The 18078-nt window shown below is 44.1% G+C and overlaps 1 protein-coding gene across 1 annotated transcript in view; it reads left to right on the forward strand.

The window, feature by feature from the left end:
• Positions 1-18078, forward strand: part of LOC145412971 (atrial natriuretic peptide receptor 1-like) — a 343079-nt gene that overhangs the window by 213511 nt on the left and 111490 nt on the right. Inside the window, exons 8-12 of the mRNA XM_080282794.1 lie at positions 1302-1414; positions 7712-7841; positions 11206-11281; positions 12525-12654; positions 14572-14640. Coding sequence (XP_080138920.1) covers positions 1302-1414; positions 7712-7841; positions 11206-11281; positions 12525-12654; positions 14572-14640 — 518 coding nt within the window. The remainder of the gene's footprint in view (positions 1-1301; positions 1415-7711; positions 7842-11205; positions 11282-12524; positions 12655-14571; positions 14641-18078) is intronic.

Consider the following 18078-nt stretch of genomic DNA (forward strand, 5'->3'; position numbering starts at 1 on the left):
CATCGTTACCCCTTCCCAAACCCCCAATTACCCCACCTTTTTTCCCAGTCACTCACCCCCTACCCAACCCCCTCTCCCCCCCACCCCCTCTTTCCCCACCCCCTCTTATCCCCACCCCCTCTTTCATCCTCACCCCTCTCCCCCTCCCCCTCTCATCCCCACTCCCTCTCTCATCCCCACCCCATTCCCCAGGTGAAGCTCATTAAAGAGAGCTTAGTGTGGAGCGAAGGGACGCAACTTGCGGCCTTAAGCTCACATTCTGACTGAGAGAGAGAGAGAGAGAGAGAGAGAGAGGGAGAGAGAGAGAGAGAGAGAGAGCTTGATCCCGCTTTCCTTCCCAGTGCTCTTTAGTGAGAGAGAGAGGGAGGGAGAGAGAGAGAGGGCACTTGATCCTGTTTTCCGTCCCTGTGCTCTTTAGTGAGTGAGTCAGAGAGAGAGAGCTCTTAATCCTTCATTCCTTCCCTAATGCTCTTCAATTACCTAATCATTGGCAGAATTTGTATTTTCATTAGGTCCATTACAGAAAAAAAAGAGTGATGGACGAAGCAATATTGCCTCATGCTAACAATGTACGAATAGGAAAGGGATGCTTGTAATAATAGTAACAGGCTACATATGGAAGTTATTATGTTTATTGTCTATGTGTACATGTGTAGGTGTTTGTGTATGTATGGACTGATAGGGTGTGATGGGGATGATGATGATGATGATGATGATGATTATAATGTTGCAGTGTGGTGTTCAATATACTGATGACGATGGTGATGATAATAATGATGATGATGTTAAAAATACTGATAATGATGATGTTGATGTAACAGTGTATGATAGTGCACGTCAGAGTACTTTCATTAAGCGTAGTTGCCATTACAGTGATGTCGCCGTAATTACATAATGGTGTCATCCTTGTGTTACAAAAAATGAAATGTGTTGGATGGATTTTTTATGCTGTACTAACGCTTCAGTATCGGGTATATAACTTGTTAATATCTGTCAGCCTGTCTAACTATCTATCTGTCTATCTACCTAACCATCTATCTGTCTGTCTGTCTATCTATCTGTCTATGTAGGGAATGCAACCAGGTACGTAGCATGGACTCCTGAAAGTTAAATGATCCGGGTCCCTCCTACGAGCTGGGAGCATGTATGTATTGATGTATGATGACGCATGAGTATTATAGGTCGCTTTATCTCTCCCTCCACCTATCATTCTCTCCCTTCTCTCCCTCCTCCTCGTATTCTCTCCAGCTCTCATTCTCTCCATTCTCAAACTTACCTCTCTTTTTCACCTTTTCTTCCAGCCGCCAACGTGGTTCCCCCATGGTTCACTGGCAACATTTCCATCGACGCTAGAGGTGACAGGAAAGCTGACTACTCTCTCCTCGACATGAATCAGGCTACTGGCACTTTTGAGGTACGTCCTGCCTCGGGGATTCGAATCTGGGTGCGGCTGTGTCATGATATTTTCTCCTTTTCCTCTCCCCTTTTTTTTTATATATATTCTTTTCTGTCAGGGGGTACAGTTCCATATTTTCTTTTCACTTCCATATTTTCTTACTTGGTGTGATCGTATTTATCAGATTGCCCTCTCGCTGTCTCACGCCCCCATCAGTCATATATCTCCCCGCCCCATCCTTCCATCTCGTCCTCGGTCTGCCTCTTCCCCTTCTCCCAATCCAGCTTAAACACTATCCTGGTCAGTCTTTCGTTCTCTGTTTTCACACACACACACACACACACACACACACACACACACACACACACACACACACACACACACACACACACACACACGTTCGCAGAGTATATGTATATGAACTTCTGCAATACATACACAAGCAAGATTTATACATTAAAAAGTAGAGTAGAACATCAATTGGAATTTCCTGGTATAGACGCAAGGCAGGATTATACAGAGATTACTATGGTGTGCGTGTGTATGTGTGTGTGTGTGTGTGTGTGTGTGTGTGTGTGTGTGTGTGTGTGTGTGTGTGTGTGGACTCCTTTGCTTCATGGATTTACGTGTATATATATTTCCGGGGGTTTATCTCTCTCTCTCTCTCTCTCTCTCTCTCTCTCTCTCTCTCTCTCTCTATCTATCTATCTATCTATCTATCTATCTATCTATCTATATCTATCTATCTTTATCTATCTCTCCGTGTCCGTGGTGTATTGTTGCGGATATTTATGCCGAGAGGAAGGTATAATGGAGGTATTTTTCTCTAAGATATCTCCTCCAGTGAGAGAGAGAGAGAGAGAGAGAGAGAGAGAACACCCAGAAGAGAAGGACATTAGCTATAGTGATACAAATGACGGGATCCGAACTGAGAGAGAGAGAGAGAGAGAGGTGAAACGGCGTGAAACTGGGAATGAAACAGCGTGGTGCAAGAATTCGACAATTTCGTGGGTTGTCTTGTGAATCCCCTAGGAAACCAGCAGCCATTATTTCTTTTTAGAGAGAGAGAGAGAGAGAGAGAGAGAGAGAGAGAATGAGAGAAGGGATGGTAGGTGAGAAAGTTTCGTAAAGGGTAGACTTCGATATAAAGCCGATCTTCTCTTTCCTGGCTGACTCTCTCTCTCTCTCTCTCTCTCTCTCCAGCAGGTAGACAGTAGCACACTTCACCATTTGTATGTATGAAGAACTGGGAGCAATTAATCACCAAGAAGGGAATGGACTGAAGGGCTCTTGTGTAGCCAGGCAGCTCCATCCCTCGGCCATATTAGTGCCACCGCGTGAAGGCGCCCCTCATGAGCACCTTTATGAAGGCTTAGAAAAGAAATGATTGGGAAAATTAGCAGGGGGGTCACCTCATGGATAGTTAAATGAGGGTGGAAAAAGAGGTCAGACTGATGATGATAATGATGATGGTGATGATGATAATGATGATGATGACGATGATGGTGATGATAATTGTATGGTTTTATTCTGATGTTTGATGATATTTCACCATATTATATGCCTTGATTTATACGTATACATCAGGAAGTACGTTGCAAGAGGGAACGCCAACATCATTTCAAAGAGAAGTGAGGGAGGGAAGGAGATACTGAGAAGCTAGGAAGGAGGAAGATGTAATATAGAAGGTAGGATGGAAGGAAGGCGGGAAGGAGAGAAGTATTGGGAAAGATGGGGAGAGGGAAGGAGGTGTTAGGAAAGGAGGGAAGGAAGGAGAAAGGGAGAGAAGTATTAGGAAGGAGGGAGAGAGGCAGAAACGTGTTAGGAAAGGAGGGAAGGAAGAGAGAAATCGCTAAAGAGGGAGAGGAGGAGGAGTGCGAGGAATGCAAGAGGGAAGGAGGAAAACACTTGGATGGTGAAATGGAAGGAGAGAAGTGAGAGAAAATTGTGTTAGTGAGGAAGGGAAGTGGAATTAGGAGGAGGGAGGGAGTGAGGAAAGTGATACTGAAAGGGAGGAGGGAGAGGGGGAGATGTTGAGAGAGGAATGGAGAAGCCTAAGGAGAGAGAGAGAGAGAGAGAGAGAGTATTATGAAAGGGAAAAGGAGATCTGGAAGGGAGTGAGGGAGAGAGAGATTCTGAGAGGGAGGAGAGATAGATAAGGAGGGAAAGAGGGAGATATATTCTGAGAGGGAGGAGAGATAGACAGATACAGAGAGATGGAGGGAAATAGATTCTGAGAGCGAGGAAGAGAGAGAAAAGGAAAAAGAGTCTAAGGAGGAGGAGGCAAAGAGAAGAAGGGATATTTGTCGTGCTCTGTAGGGGGGAGGGGGAGGGGAAAGGGGAGGGGGGAAGGAGAGGGGGAAAGGGGGTAGGGGGTGAGGGGACGGGTGGCGGGTCACTGAATAAACAAGTTGCAGAGGGGCCTGTGAATATTTTACCGATCCCCACGTACCTCACCCCCACCACCCCTCACCCCACACCCCCACCACCCCTCACCCCACGCCCCCACCATTCCTCATCCTCCATCCCACCCCTTCCCTCACCCTCTCCCCCCAGATGCCCACACCCACACGCCTTTCGTCTCTCCCTCATCCTCACTCCTTTCTCTGTCTTTTTCTCATGATCTGTCATCTTTGTGTCATGGATAGTCCGTTGTTTTGTATCTTTGTGTGTGTGTGTGTGTGTGTGTGTGTGTGTGTGTGTGTGTGTGTGTATGTGTATGTTATTCGGAACCAAATACGTGGGTGGATAGGTGCCATCGAAACAGCTAATATACCAACCTAACCCATTCCAGTCTGCCCAAAGCCATCCTAACCCAACCCAACCCAACCGTACCTATTCAGCCAAACCTGCCCTAACTCAGCCCAAACCAACCCAACCCAGCCTAACCTACACTAACCCAACCCAAACCAACCCAACCCAACCTAACCTAAACTAACCCAACCCAATCAAACGCAGACTAACTTAATCAAACCCAGCCTATCAGACTAAACTTATCTGTTGCAAGCTACTCCTAGCATATCTGATCTAACTTAACCTAATCAGAGCTAACCAGAAATAGCCCCTGCAACCTCGCCTGACCCCCCCTGACCTGGCCGTGACCCCTGCCCTCTAGGAAAGCCAGGGTGAGAGTGTTGGGGCAAGGTCAGCTTTAGGCCAGGTGTGGGGCGTGACCTGGGCTGAATTATGCAGGTCAGATCCAAGCCGCCATGACACCGACCTCGCTGGGGGGGAGGGGGGAGGGCAGGGGAGGAGAAAGTAGGTGTGAAGGGAGGGGAATGGTAGGGGAAAAGGTGGAGGAGGTGGAAGGGAGAGGGGAGGAAAGGTTGGGGGGAACATGGAGGGGAGAGGAGGGAAAGGTAGATGGAGAGGGAGACGAAAGGTAGAAATAGAAAGAGTAGGAGGTAAGGGGAGGAGGAAGATAAGGAAGGGAGGAGGTAGCAGGCAGGAGGAGGAGGAAGAGGAGGTCGGGTAAAGAGAAGGGGAGGTAGAATGTAGAAGCAGGGAGGAGGAAGAGGTGGGGAGAAGGGGAAGGGGGGTGAGGAACGGAGGGGGTAGAAGGTGAGAGAGAGAGAGAGAGGACGGGAACAATGCTGTATCTCTTTCTTCACTTCAGCCCTTTCTCGCTTATCTTTTTCCATAACCATGAATATACAAACATATTATACTAGCATATGAAATGACATACTACCAGGACTCACTTATACATCTTTATATATTACCGTACTTTTTAGCTACAGGTAAACAAACTAGTATTTTCCCAGTTCCATGTGAAGAAAATTTACAAGCCTCGAAAAATAATGTAATTCCTCTCTCTGCTAATGTGTTTTTCAGAGGATTTCGATTTTTCCGCTATGTGTTCGTCAGACTTAGGGAAGATACCTCTCTCTCTCTCTCTCTCTCTCTCTCCATAAATCGCCTTAAAAAATCCTATTGAAATTGCCACTTTTTTTATCGTCACGTCCACTACCAAACCAGTGCAGTTGATTCTCCATTTTGACTTGCGAGGGTTGATGTGTTTGTGTAAATCCACGCAATAAATCCCCCCACAGCATTATGCAACAGAATCAGCATAAATAATCCTGCCTAGCATTTGCAGTTGCATGATAATCGCGGCTTTGCAGTGAGTTAGCAACGGGGGTGCAGTTCAGTTGTTTTGTATTGCAGATTTGATGTAAAGGAGAGACAGACAGACACACAGACACACAGACAAACAGACAGAGAGATAGATAATGAAGATGTGAACTGGAGAGGGAAATGAGAAGAGGGGAGAGAGGAGAGATTAGAGTGTGATTGCGGAGAGAGAGAGAGAGAGAGAGAGAGAGAGAGGGAGAGAAAATGTTAAAAATTTAAGAAGGTAAGTACTTAAGCTGTCGAGCATAAAGAGAGAGAGAGAGAGAGAGAGAGAGAGAGAGAGAGAGAGAGAATTAGATGAATACGGTAACGAGAATAAAACTAAGAGAAAAAGAAAGTTCGGTAAAGTGGACGATTCGGCCTCAAAATACACGAGTTTTACATTCTCTCTCTCTCTCTCTCTCTCTCTCTCTCTCTCTCTCTCTCTAAAAATACACACCCCACACAAATAACCAAATAGAAAACGGGGCGCAGGTGCTAAGTGCGGTCCAGGGGTGACTAATGCAGTGTCGGCTGGTGATCGATTCCGGCTCCATTCTCGGCACCTGCAGCTCCGAAACCTCCTAATTAATGGTTTCGCGGGAAGCCTTCTGATAAATTGACGCGGGTATTGCGACTTTAGGGTCACTTTCTCACTTTCACGATTTTCTCTCTCTCTCTCTCTCTCTCTCTCTCTCTCTCTCTCTCTCTCTCTCTCTTTTCCTTACGTTCCACCGAATCACTCCTCTTTTCTTTCTCTTCTCTCATCTGTCTGCTTCTCTTTTCTCTCTCTTCCCTCTCTCTTTTTTTTCTCTTTTTCTCTTTCTTACTCTTCACTGTTTCTCTCTCTCCTTTACATCCCTCTACTCTCTTTGTCAATTCTTCTTCCTCCCGACCCTTCTCTCTCCTCTCTTTTCCCTGTTCTCTCTCCTTTTTCCTGTTCTCTCTCCTCTCTTTTTCCTGTTCTCTCTCCTTTTGCCTGTTCTCTCTCCTCTCTTTTTCCTGTTCTCTCTCCTTTTTTTCTGTTCTCTCCTCTCTTTTTCCTGTTCTCTCTCCTCTCTTTTTCCTGTTCTCTCTCCTCTCTTTTTCCTGTTCTCTCTCCTTTTTCCTCTTCTTTCTCCTCTCTTTTTCCTGTTCTCTCTCCTCTCTTTTTCCTGTTCTCTCTCCTTTTTCCTGTTCTCTCTCCTCTCTTTTTCTGTTCTCTCTCCTCTCTTTCTTTCCTCCCTCTGCTCTTCTCCATTTTTCCTCCTTCCCCTCCTCTTCTCTCCCACCTCTGTCATTTAACACATTCTTCCCCGTCCTCTTTACTTCATTATTTTCCATCTGTTTTTCCTACATTCCTCCCCTTCCCTCTAGTTTCCTCCGCTTTCCTCCACTTCTCCTCCCTTCTCTCTACTCCTCCCCTGTCTTCTCTCCACTCCTCTCTCTTCTCTCCCTCCGTCTCTCCCATTCCATCCATCACTCTCCACCCTCTATATTTCCATCCCCTGTCGTTGCCCTCGTTGTTTTGTGGCCCGTACATATATTACTTTAGTCCCCCCTACACACACACACACACACACACACACACACACACACACACACACACACACACACACACACACACACACACACACACACACACACACACACACACACACACACACACACACACACACACACACACACACACACAGGTGGGGATTAGGGGATGCTCATGAAAGGGCTTTTAAATACTATGCCCTCCTGGAAGCTTGGATTAACCTTTATATTGAAGGCGTTCTTTGAGGGTTGTAAGTAGATAGATAGATAGATAGACGGGCAAAGAGATAAATAAGTAGAGATAGATGCTAGATAGATAGATAGAGAGTTATTCATCTTTGCTTCTTGTATTCACTGTATCTTAATGTTATCATTCCTCTGCACACCTTCCCTCCCTTCCTTCCTTTCTTCCTTCCTTCCTTCCTTGTTTCCTTCCTTCTACTCTTCCTTCACATCTTTCCCTCCCTGTCACTCCGCCTCAAGTTACTGTGACTATGTACTGTTAATTACACTCACAGTACTCACCTCTCCATACAGGTAGTGGCCAGGTACTACGGTGAGAGCGATATTCAGATTAAAATTCGTACTCACGTGTGCTTACCTATTCCCAGCCTTCCCCCTCACTGTTACGATGACCATGTACTATTACCTTACCTCACCGTACTTCCCTTCACCTTACAGGTAGTGGCCACGTACTACGGTGAGAGCGAGAGCCTGGTGTTCACAGGTAACATCTCGTGGCCAGGTGGGCGGCCTCCCAGGGACATGCCCGTCTGTGGGTTTGATAACTCACTCTGCCCGGAGCCGACTGGTGAGTGTGTGTGTGTGTGTGTGTCGTTGTGACTGTGGGTCTGTCTGTGTCTGTTTTTATTTGTTTGTATGTGTGGTTATGTATGTTTGTGTATGTATGTATGTGTGTGGGAGTGGGTGTGTGGAGGGAGAACGAGATGGGGGAGAAGGGCGAGTGAAGGGTCTTTGATGAGAGAGAGAGAGAGAGAGAGAGAGAGAGAGAGAGAGAGAGAGAGAGAGAGAGAGAGAGGGTTAAGTGTTTGTCCTACTCCAGTGACAAAATCCAGCACTTCCCGTTTTCTATTTGCCTGTCATAAAATGCTTGAGTTTACCCTACATATTTATGGAGGATTTGTTGGTAGAGCCCTCTGTGTCTCTAAATGGAGAGAGAGAGAGAGAGAGAGAGTGAGTGAGAGAGAGAGAGAGAGAGAGAGAGATTTATAAATGATACTTAAGATAAAAGGTAGGAGAGAGAGAAAGAGAGAGAGAGGGAGAGAGATTGATAGACCGATTAAGATGATGCCCTAGATAAATAGATAATTTTTAGATAGAAAAGGGGAAAATATGACTGATAAACAAATAGATAGATACTTGATTGATAGACTGCTTGGTTGATTGATTGATTGCTGGTTGATTAATATTTGTAATTTCCTTGACTTAATTGATGGTATTTTCCTTGATTGATTGCCCTTTTTTCCCCTCCCCTTCCTGCCCCCTGCCCAAACCTCACCTTCTTTCCTCCCATCCTTGCTCTTATCCTCCCTTTCCCTCTCTTTCCCTCCCCTCCCCTCCCCTCCCCTCCCCATACCGTCTCCACCCATACATTATATATTGCCCTTTTTACTCTACTGCCCGTTCCCCCTCCAAAAAAAAAAATCGAAATAAGTATGTATATATAATGGAAAAAGCATATGACATTTCCTATGGCCACTCCGAAAAAAAAGATCTATGATTCAATTAGAGAGAGAGAGAGAGAGAGAAATGGAAATGTGATTGGTTCAGTTTTCCTAATTCGACGCACCAAAATTTCCTCCTCCTCCTCCTCCTCCTCCTTCTCTCTTCTTCTTCTTCTTCTTCCCCCGTATCCCTTCCCCTAGACTTAACGATCCATTCGAGGTGGTTTGGCTTTTATCGTAATGGTATAATTTATGTCCTATTCACGAAAGAGAGAGAGAGAGAGAGAGAGAGAGAGAGAGAGAGAGAGAGAGAGAGAGAGAGAGAGAGAGAGAGAGAGGGAGGGAGAGAGAGAGAGGGGGGGGCCTTAGAGTGGTCAAGCGTGGCAATTGGTCTATGGATGTGTAGTGAAGCGTGAAGGGGTGACACAATGCACTGAACACCGCTGGGCCAGTGAGAGAGAGAGAGAGAGAGAGAGAGAGAGTTAATTCAAGTGGATGAATTTTGAATCACGAAAGTTTGAAACATGAAAGTTTGAAACCATTTTAGAAACACGAAATTTGAAAACCCAGAATGTCGTTTTCCTTGCCCTTCCTCCTCCTAGCCGCGGATCCATAAGAGCAGCATCCGAGAGAGAGAGAGAGAGGGAGGGGGGACCGGCTCTTGATGCCTTTCCTTGATTTATTTATTTCGCCCCCTCGACTCAGACTCAGGGTTATGCGTCTTTGTTTTCTTGTTTTGTTTGTTTTTTTCTTTGCCTTGTTGTTTTTGTGGATGGAATCTGATGTGTTGGTTGTTTTCGATTCGACCCTCGCCATTATCATAGGGAGATTGGATTGTGATGATGATGATGATGATGGTGGTGGTGGTGGTGGTGGTGGGGATGATGATGATAGTGATGATGGTGGTGGTGGTGATGTTGATAATGATGGTGGTGGTGGTGGTGGTGTTAATGGTATTGATGATGTTAATGGTGATGATAATGACGGTGATTGCGATGGTGATAATGATGATGATTGTGATGGTGGTGGTGATGATGATGACGATGATGATGATTATGATGGTGATTGTGATGTTCATGATGATGATGTTGATGATGATGATAGTGATAATGTTGGTGGTGCTGGTGAAAATGATGATGATGATGTTAATGGTGGTGGTGGTGACTGTGATGGTGATGATGGTGATTATGATGGTGATTGTGATGTTCATGATGATGATAGTGATAATGTTGGTGGTGATGGTGAAAATGATGATGATGATGTTAATGGTGGTGGTGGTGACTGTGATGGTGATGATGGTGATGACGACGACTAAAGTGATGATACCCATGATTATAACGATGATTTCTTTGTTCGTAGTAGTCGAAAAACAACCCAACTCTCTCAACACCCATTTCGACAAAGCAGATAAGCAGCGATATTAAAGAGGCTGCCAGAGATCGAGCAGCATGGAGAGCCTTGATAAACGATACGAGACGAGACGATACACACAGCATATTCCAGCACACACACACACACACACACACACACACACACACACACACACACACACACACACACACACACACACACACACACACACACACACACACACGTAATTGGATGTTGTTATTTATAAGGACGAAGTGGATAAAGCAGATGAGAATGAAGGTGTTTGGAAGTGCTACTGCCAGGCGATTTGTGTGTGTGTGTGTGTGTGTGTGTGTGTGAGAGAGAGAGAGAGAGAGAGAGAGACGGGGGTATTCTGTATAGTAGAACTTTTTTTATATTCCTCTGTGTGTTTGTGTGTATGTATTAATGTACTGTATGTACCTGTGAACAGATGTATGTGTTCATGTATATGTGAGTGTCTGAGTGTGTATGTTTATATGTATGTATCCGTGTGTGTGTGTGTGTGTGTGTGTGTGTGTGTGTGTGTGTGTGTGTGTGTGTGTGTGTGTGTGCGCGCGTGTGTTTTGCGACAAGTGACATTAATCTGAGGGTAATTGGGCTGAAAACAGGGCTGGGGGCTTGTTAGGGTGATAGATATTGACAGCTGAGGCTGGGCTGGGGGGCAGGCAGGGGACGGGGTGAGAGAGAGAGAGAGAGAGAGAGAGAGAGAGAGAAAACCAATAAAACCATCCTCCATCAGGTTTTACTCATTTGTTCCTGTGTTTAATTCCTCTGATCAAAGCTGCTGTTAATTGAACTGAACCCTCCATAGTGAACCCCAGCTCAATGGAACCCAGGGAAAGAGAGGTTGAGGGTTGTGATGATGATGATGATGATGATGATGATGATTGCAGACTTGGTTGAGAATTGAAGTGATGATGATGGCGTTGATGATGATGATGATGATAATGATTCTGAGGAGTGGTGGTGATGATGATGTGATGATGATAATACTAATAACGTCACTAATGATCCTGGTGATAATAATTTCGTACACCATTTATTTCTTGAGTTTATTTCAGATCTGTTTATTAAGGCGCCATATTCGTACACCCCCAGGCCCTTGGAGCATCGTGGCGGGCATGTTGGCGCTCCTGGTGGTGGTGATGGCGGTGGGGAGCGTCTTTATATACAGGTGAGAGAGAGAGAGAGAGAGAGAGAGAGAGAGTGAGAGACAGACAGACAGAGACAGAGAGAATAAGTGTGTGTGTGTGTGTGTGTGTGTGTGTGTGTGTGTGTGTGTGTGTGTGTGTGTGTGTGTGTGTGTGTGTGTGTGTGTGTGAATTTGCTCTTTGCGTCTTTTATAAATATGATAGCCCTGACGATTAAGATAGGAGTTTAATCATTCTGTTTTTTTCCCATAGATTTTTCAGGGTCTTAAACCTGCCTTCAAGTAAGTATTTTCATACTTATTATTATCTTTATTGTTTGCCTGATGTTCGAGATTATTTGTTTGCCTTCATGACGTGCTGCTAAATCGATATTAAGCTTAACTTTACTATTGGTGAATATTACATAAAGAAACTCCATTTATCTCACCTTGAGTTACGTCAGCCTTGTAATGGAACAATAAGCGACGAAAAATAGCAAGGCTGTAGTACGAGTGAACGAGACACAGGCTATGAAACTCTACGGTCATTGCTCCCCACGTTTCACTACAGTAACTATAACCGTATTTTCCAGTTTCCTTTCACTGCCATCTCTACACGAATTTATTTTTGCATGTAAAATTAAGTTAAAGATACGCATAATTTATTTTTGGGAAGGAAAGTTGCAGATGTAGCCTCACAGATCTGCTTGTTGGAAGTGAAGGTAGTCTAGTGATGTCTGGCCTCGTAATAGACTTGGGACGTTTTCTACCTAGCACGAGTTGGATTGGAGAAAATGAGGGTAGTGGGCATAGTGGAGCGGGGACTATGAGAATTTTGGTGACCAGCTTATTAATATATGATTCAGTAAGAGTAACACACAGGCGTTTTGTTTGTGACTCTTATATCTGTTCTCTGACGTCCTCTGATATATTAAAATCTTACAGCTTGATATATTCCCAGACAGACAGTAGGTAATGAAATATAGCTGGAGAGAATGGAAAATGCAATGTATTTATCAGTGGTATGTATTTTAATAAATAAACGGGTATTATTAGACGGCAGAGGGGCCCAGTGGGATCAAACTGCGATATATTTTAAAAACTTAAGGGTACTTTTGGCCTAATATTGAGCTTAGAAATAAAATATAAAATGCAGATCATCTTAGGTCGAATTTTTTACAGATAGAGAGCGGCAGATACTGATGATATGGGTTTTCTCTGTCTATCTATCAGTCCGTTTGTCTGTCTGTCTCAGTCTGTCTATCTATCTATCTATCTATCTACACAGGCACTACAAGCTAGAAGCCGACCTCGCCTCAATGACGTGGAGGATCTCGTGGGAAGACGTGGAGATCATGCACCCCTACAAGAAGGCCAAGGGCGGCTCCAAGATCTCTATTGGCAAGCTGAGTGGCAATGTAAGTGTGTTGAGAGAGAGAGAGAGAGAGAGAGAGAGAGAGAGAGGAGTGTCTTTAGTGGCAATGTAAGTGAGAGAGAGAGAGAGAGAGAGAGAGAGAGAGAGAGAGAGGAGTGTCTTTAGTGGCAATGTAAGTGAGAGAGTGAGAGTGAGAGAGATGAGAGTTTGTCTTTAGTGACAATGTAAATGAGACAGAGAGAGAGAGAAAGAGAATGAGATTGGGGAGTGTATCATACTTCACTGATACACTCCACTGATAAGAGGTATCTATTAAATCACCTTAACAGATAACAATACAAGTTTATAAATAATGATAGATTTTTAAAGCAGACTTTTTTTTTCTTTAATTTTCTTATTCAAATTCTTTCACCATATTAATTATTTTTCTTTAATTTCGACTTACTATTCTATTCAGCATGCCTTTTTTTTTTTTCGAACTGAGTATATGGGTGTCTTTGTCTATGTAGATCTCTATCTGTTACGTATCTGTCTGTCTATCTACGGCATCTATCTATTTATGTATCTGTTTTTAATAAGAAGATAGACCTGTTTACTTTACCTGAGTTATATTTCTCTGCCTGTCTATATATCTATCTATCTGTCTGTCTATCTGTGTTATGAGAAATGTTTAGATAGATCTGTCTACCGTACTTACCTTATACCTGTCTGTCCATTTATCTATCTATATATCTACCTGTGTAATTATCTATCTGTCCACCTGTCCATAATCTAATCCTAAATGACCCATAATAAACATAAAATCCCTTATCTAAGTAATATAGCGCTATAAAATATTCTTTCTTTCTGTAATATATAACTTCTATTTCTTCTTCATTAAATATTTTGCTCTACAGTCTGACCAAAAATGTTATTCTCTTGCTTTGTCTCCTTGCCCCTCTGTCTCTGTGTTGTGCTTTCTGCTTCATACTGTTTGATTTTGCCGCGTATCTTGCTTCCTGGATCTCTCTCTCTCTCTCTCTCTCTCTCTCTCTCTCTCTCTCTCTCTCTCTCTCTCTCTCTCTCTCTCTCTCCACCCTTTGCATTTCCTTGTACTTTACTACATCCGGTATTCCCTTTCCTCTCCTTCCGCCGCTTCCTCTTCCGTCTTTCTTCCTTCCCCTATCCCCTTCTTCCCCTACGCCGTATCACTGTTTATTTGTTTATATTCCGTCGTACCCTTCCTTTCCTCTCCCTTCCCTTCCCTTCTCTTCTCTAATCTTATTGTTTCTTGTTTCCGTTCCACTTCTCCCCTCTCCTCTCCTCTCCTCTCCTTTCCATACCTCGCCTTTCATCTCATCTTCCGTTCTTTCGTAGCATCTCCTATTTTCTCTTTTTTCGTCTTCTCTTCTTCACTCCTCTCACTTCTCTTGTCTTCCACTTTTCTCTTTCTCTCTTCTCTTTTCTCTCCTCTCTTCTCTCTTTTCTCACCTTATTTCTCTTCCCTTACCTCCACCCTTACCCTCACCCTGCCATATTCTGCCTCTCTTTTATTCCAGTTGTGTACCTCTTCTCTTCTTTCTCTTATCATCTCTCTTCTTTTCTCCCCTCATTTCTCCTTCTCACCCCTGCCTCTGCCCACCCCTGCCTCTCCCACCCCTGCCTCACCCTGCCTAACATGCCCTCTGTTTTTCCAGTCGCGCTCAGTTTTCTCAGTTCTCTTTCTCTCCCCTCTTTTCTCCCCTATTTGTCCTCCCCACCCCTGCCTCACCCTGCCTCACTCTGCCTAACACCCCCTCTTTCATTTCAGTCGCGTGCCTCTCTGGACTCCGTGATGGACCCTTTGCCTTTCCCTTCCATCTTCTCCCGTTCCATCCACACCTCTCCTCTCCTTCCCTCTCTTCTCCTCTCTCCCCTTCTCTCTCCCTCCTCCCTGCCTCACCCTGCCTCATCCTGCCTGACCCCGCCTGTATCGTTGCAGTCGTGTGCTTCGATGGACTCCGTGATGGACTCCTCAAGACAGGTGTTTATACGGACTGGACGCTACAAGGTGAGTCCGACCCCCCTCCACCCCGCCACATCCACCCCTCACCCCGTCACCTCCACCCCCCCACTCCGTCACCTCCACCCCCCACCCCGCCACCTCACACATCTCTCCTCTCACCTCCACCCTTACCTGAACTCATAAATACACGCCTCCACCTCATACACCTACCCCCCTCCCCAACCACCTCCCTTCACAAACTTTACACAAGTCACCTCTCTCCAGTTACACACACACACACACACACACACACACACACATCTCTTCCTTAGCCTCACCTTTTGCGTGCATCTTTTTCTGTAACATATTAATTGTACTTTTGCCCGTTGGATAATAAATAGTGTATAATATTCCTTTTTTCAGGGTTTAAAGTATTCATTTTTGGTTTTTTATTTGTAATTCACCACGCGAGTGAAAAATATGAACTTTTTTCATATATTCATATTAATATTTTTTTCTGAAGGTAAGGGAAAATACTCTCTTTTTCAGGCCTTGGCAACTGTACGAGAGAGAGAGAGAGAGAGACAGACAGACAGACAGACAGACAGGCAGAGAACAGGGGGGTCTGAGGGAGAGGGGAAGAAGGGAAGTAGTAGGAAAGGGGAAGTGATCGAGGAGAGTGATGGTGAGAGGGAGAAGAGAGGCAAGGAGAGAAGAGTACGAAGGAAGGACGAGAGAGAGAGAGAGAAAGAGAGAGAGAGAGAGAGAGAGGAAAGGGGGGATAGATTTAACTTCCTGGTAGGCCGCGTTTTATGTCAGTCACACTCAGATATTTCCACCATTTTAGTCTCGGCTGACAGAACACGCCACTCCTCACTCACATCACCTGAATTCGTGACAGATAGATAGATAAATAAATTGATAGATGGATGGATGGATGGATTGATTGATAGATAGGTATAGGTAGATAGATAAATTATTGATAGAAAAGCAGACAAAATAGATAAATATACGGTATAGATATAGTGAAACAGACAGAATAGATAGATAGGTAGACCGATAGATACATAGAAAGATAGATAAATAAACAGGTAAAGGTTAGAGAAACAGTTTATAAATGTACCTTCACACACACACACACACACACACACACACACACACACATTAGCGAGTAGAGAGCAGTTCAGTGTTGACCCTAATTACACCCCTGCTTCCTTGGTCCTAATTGACGAACTGCTGGCCCATATTTCCATCGTCGGCAGTGGGAGGAGAGGGATTAAGGGATGAGAATAACCCGAATGTATGAAAATGAATACTTAGGAATGAATGTATGGAATGTATGGAGATGAATGTGAAGGAATGTATAGACAGATGCATGCAAGGCGAACATTTAAGGAGAAAGGAACATTACAGAACCCAGTATAAAATGGAAGGAGAAACTGTAACAGAGAAATGTAATAGGAAATTGAGGAGTTCAGATGGAAAGATGAAAGGCAGACATGACGCAGGAAAAAAACATTGGACCCAAGGAAATGAAAAATGCGACGTACTGATGAAATGGATTACGTGTTTTATACAGCTTTATGAGAGAGAGAGAGAGAGAGAGAGAGAGAGAGAGAGAGAGAGAGAGATGGACAGACAGACACACAGACAGAAAGACAAACAAACAGAAATAGAAAGGAAATTGATACGGGAGAAAGATAGAGGAAGAGAGGGAGGAGGAAGAAGTAAATCATCAGGAGAGAGAGAGAGAGAGAGAAAGAGAGAGAGAGTTAATTGCTATGCCGGGAACTTAGATTAGGAATTCCGAGTATTATGAAGCAGACCCGGGCGGTAATTAGCATGACAGGGGTAAAAACACAAACACGTGAAGTCATAGAAGAGAAGAAAAACAAAGAAAAATATGTAAAACTGAGGCTAGAAAAAATAATTGTTAAAAATAAGGTTGTTCATCATTTCAGTGTAGTGACTTATTTAGCTGTAGTAGCAAAAGTTGTAGTAGTCGTAGTAGTAGTAGTATTATTGCCTCCAGATACAGCTAGTCCTCTTAGAAAATGGAAAAGTGTGGAAGGGGAGACTTAAAAATCTAAATCCATGAGCAAGAAAGCCTTCACGGCCTTAATTGCAGTCAGATTGCTCTAGTCTTTAAAAAAAAAATCCCAGCACAGTTCGGCGTATGAGGAGGGTAATTTGAAGGGAGGACAAGAGATAACAAATAAAAGGGCAAACTGCAATTGAAAAAAAGGCGCTGATAACGAGGAGAAATACTGAAAAGCGAAATTTAATTGAAAGAAGTCACTAATAAAGAGGAGGAATTCTGCAATCGAGAGTAATGTATACAGTTATCCGTGTGTGTGTGTGTGTGTGTGTGTGTGTGTGTGTGTGTGACTGAAAAAAATAAAAACAATCTGAACTGCTGTTTTATCTTCTCTGATTTCAAGCATTAATTACACGCTGTTCACTTTCACTGGGCGCAAAATTGCAATCTCCCCATCTTGACTCCTGAGCTATAGCAAATTAGTAACAGAAAGATATGGTGCTAGTCACGAAGAAGGGCTATGGAAAGGATGCAGGGCCTAGCACTGTCTCTGTCACTGAGCTACGGAAAAGGCTTCAAAAGGACGAAAGTGCCAAATATAAGTGAATGAACTATAGTCGAGAAGCGAGAGAGAGAGAGAGAGAGAGAGAGAAGGGTAATTTGTGTAACCTCAATTCCTATGTCATTGCTCTAGCCGACAAAATTCTGGAACCATTATGCGTATGAGGTCGGTAGTTTGAATTGAGGCCGAGAGAGAGAGAGAGAGAGAGAGAGAGAGAATTGCCAGTGAGGTAGGGATGGAAAGATGAGAGCGAGTCTGTAAAAGATAGAGAGAGGTATCTGTCTGGTTCAAAGGCTTGGCTGCAGAGCTAAATGAGAGAGAGAGAGAGAGAGAGAGAGAGAGAGAGAGAGAGAGTATGGGAGATTGCATGAGCCGGGAGAGACATAGATGGATGATGCGTCGGGAACAGACAGACAGACAGGCAGATAAGAAACGACAGGCAGGGAGCGAGCAGAGATAACGTGTGTCGAAAATTGTGTGTGTGTGTGTGTGTGTGTGTGTGTGTGTGTGAGAGAGAGAGAGAGAGAGAGAGAGAGAGAGAGAGAGAATAAATGAAAAATAATAGCCAGGGGATAGAATTACTGATATGTGTTAGAGCGAGAAAAAGTATTGATGTATGAAAGAGAGAGAAACAACCCCCAACATCAGACGAGACAAGAGAGAAACCACACGTATCTTTTGCTTTCTCGTGTTTTCCAATGTTTTCTTTTACATATGCTATCCATGACACTCAGTTCTTTTATTTTCTTTTCATTTCCAGATGTCCGGGTTGCACAAAAAGGTATAGACCCATTTTATTTTACGTTTATGTCGCTTTTGTTGATGTTTTCCGGGCTTTAGTTCCCTCTGTCTCCGCTTGGGGCTCTGTGTACTAACCCAAGCAGCTGATTCCGCCAGTTTCCAT

Source organism: Coenobita brevimanus, chromosome 94 (genome assembly GCF_032717465.1).
Source record: "Coenobita brevimanus isolate Jiangsu-jjx chromosome 94, ASM3271746v2, whole genome shotgun sequence".
Lineage (NCBI taxonomy): Eukaryota > Metazoa > Arthropoda > Malacostraca > Decapoda > Coenobitidae > Coenobita > Coenobita brevimanus.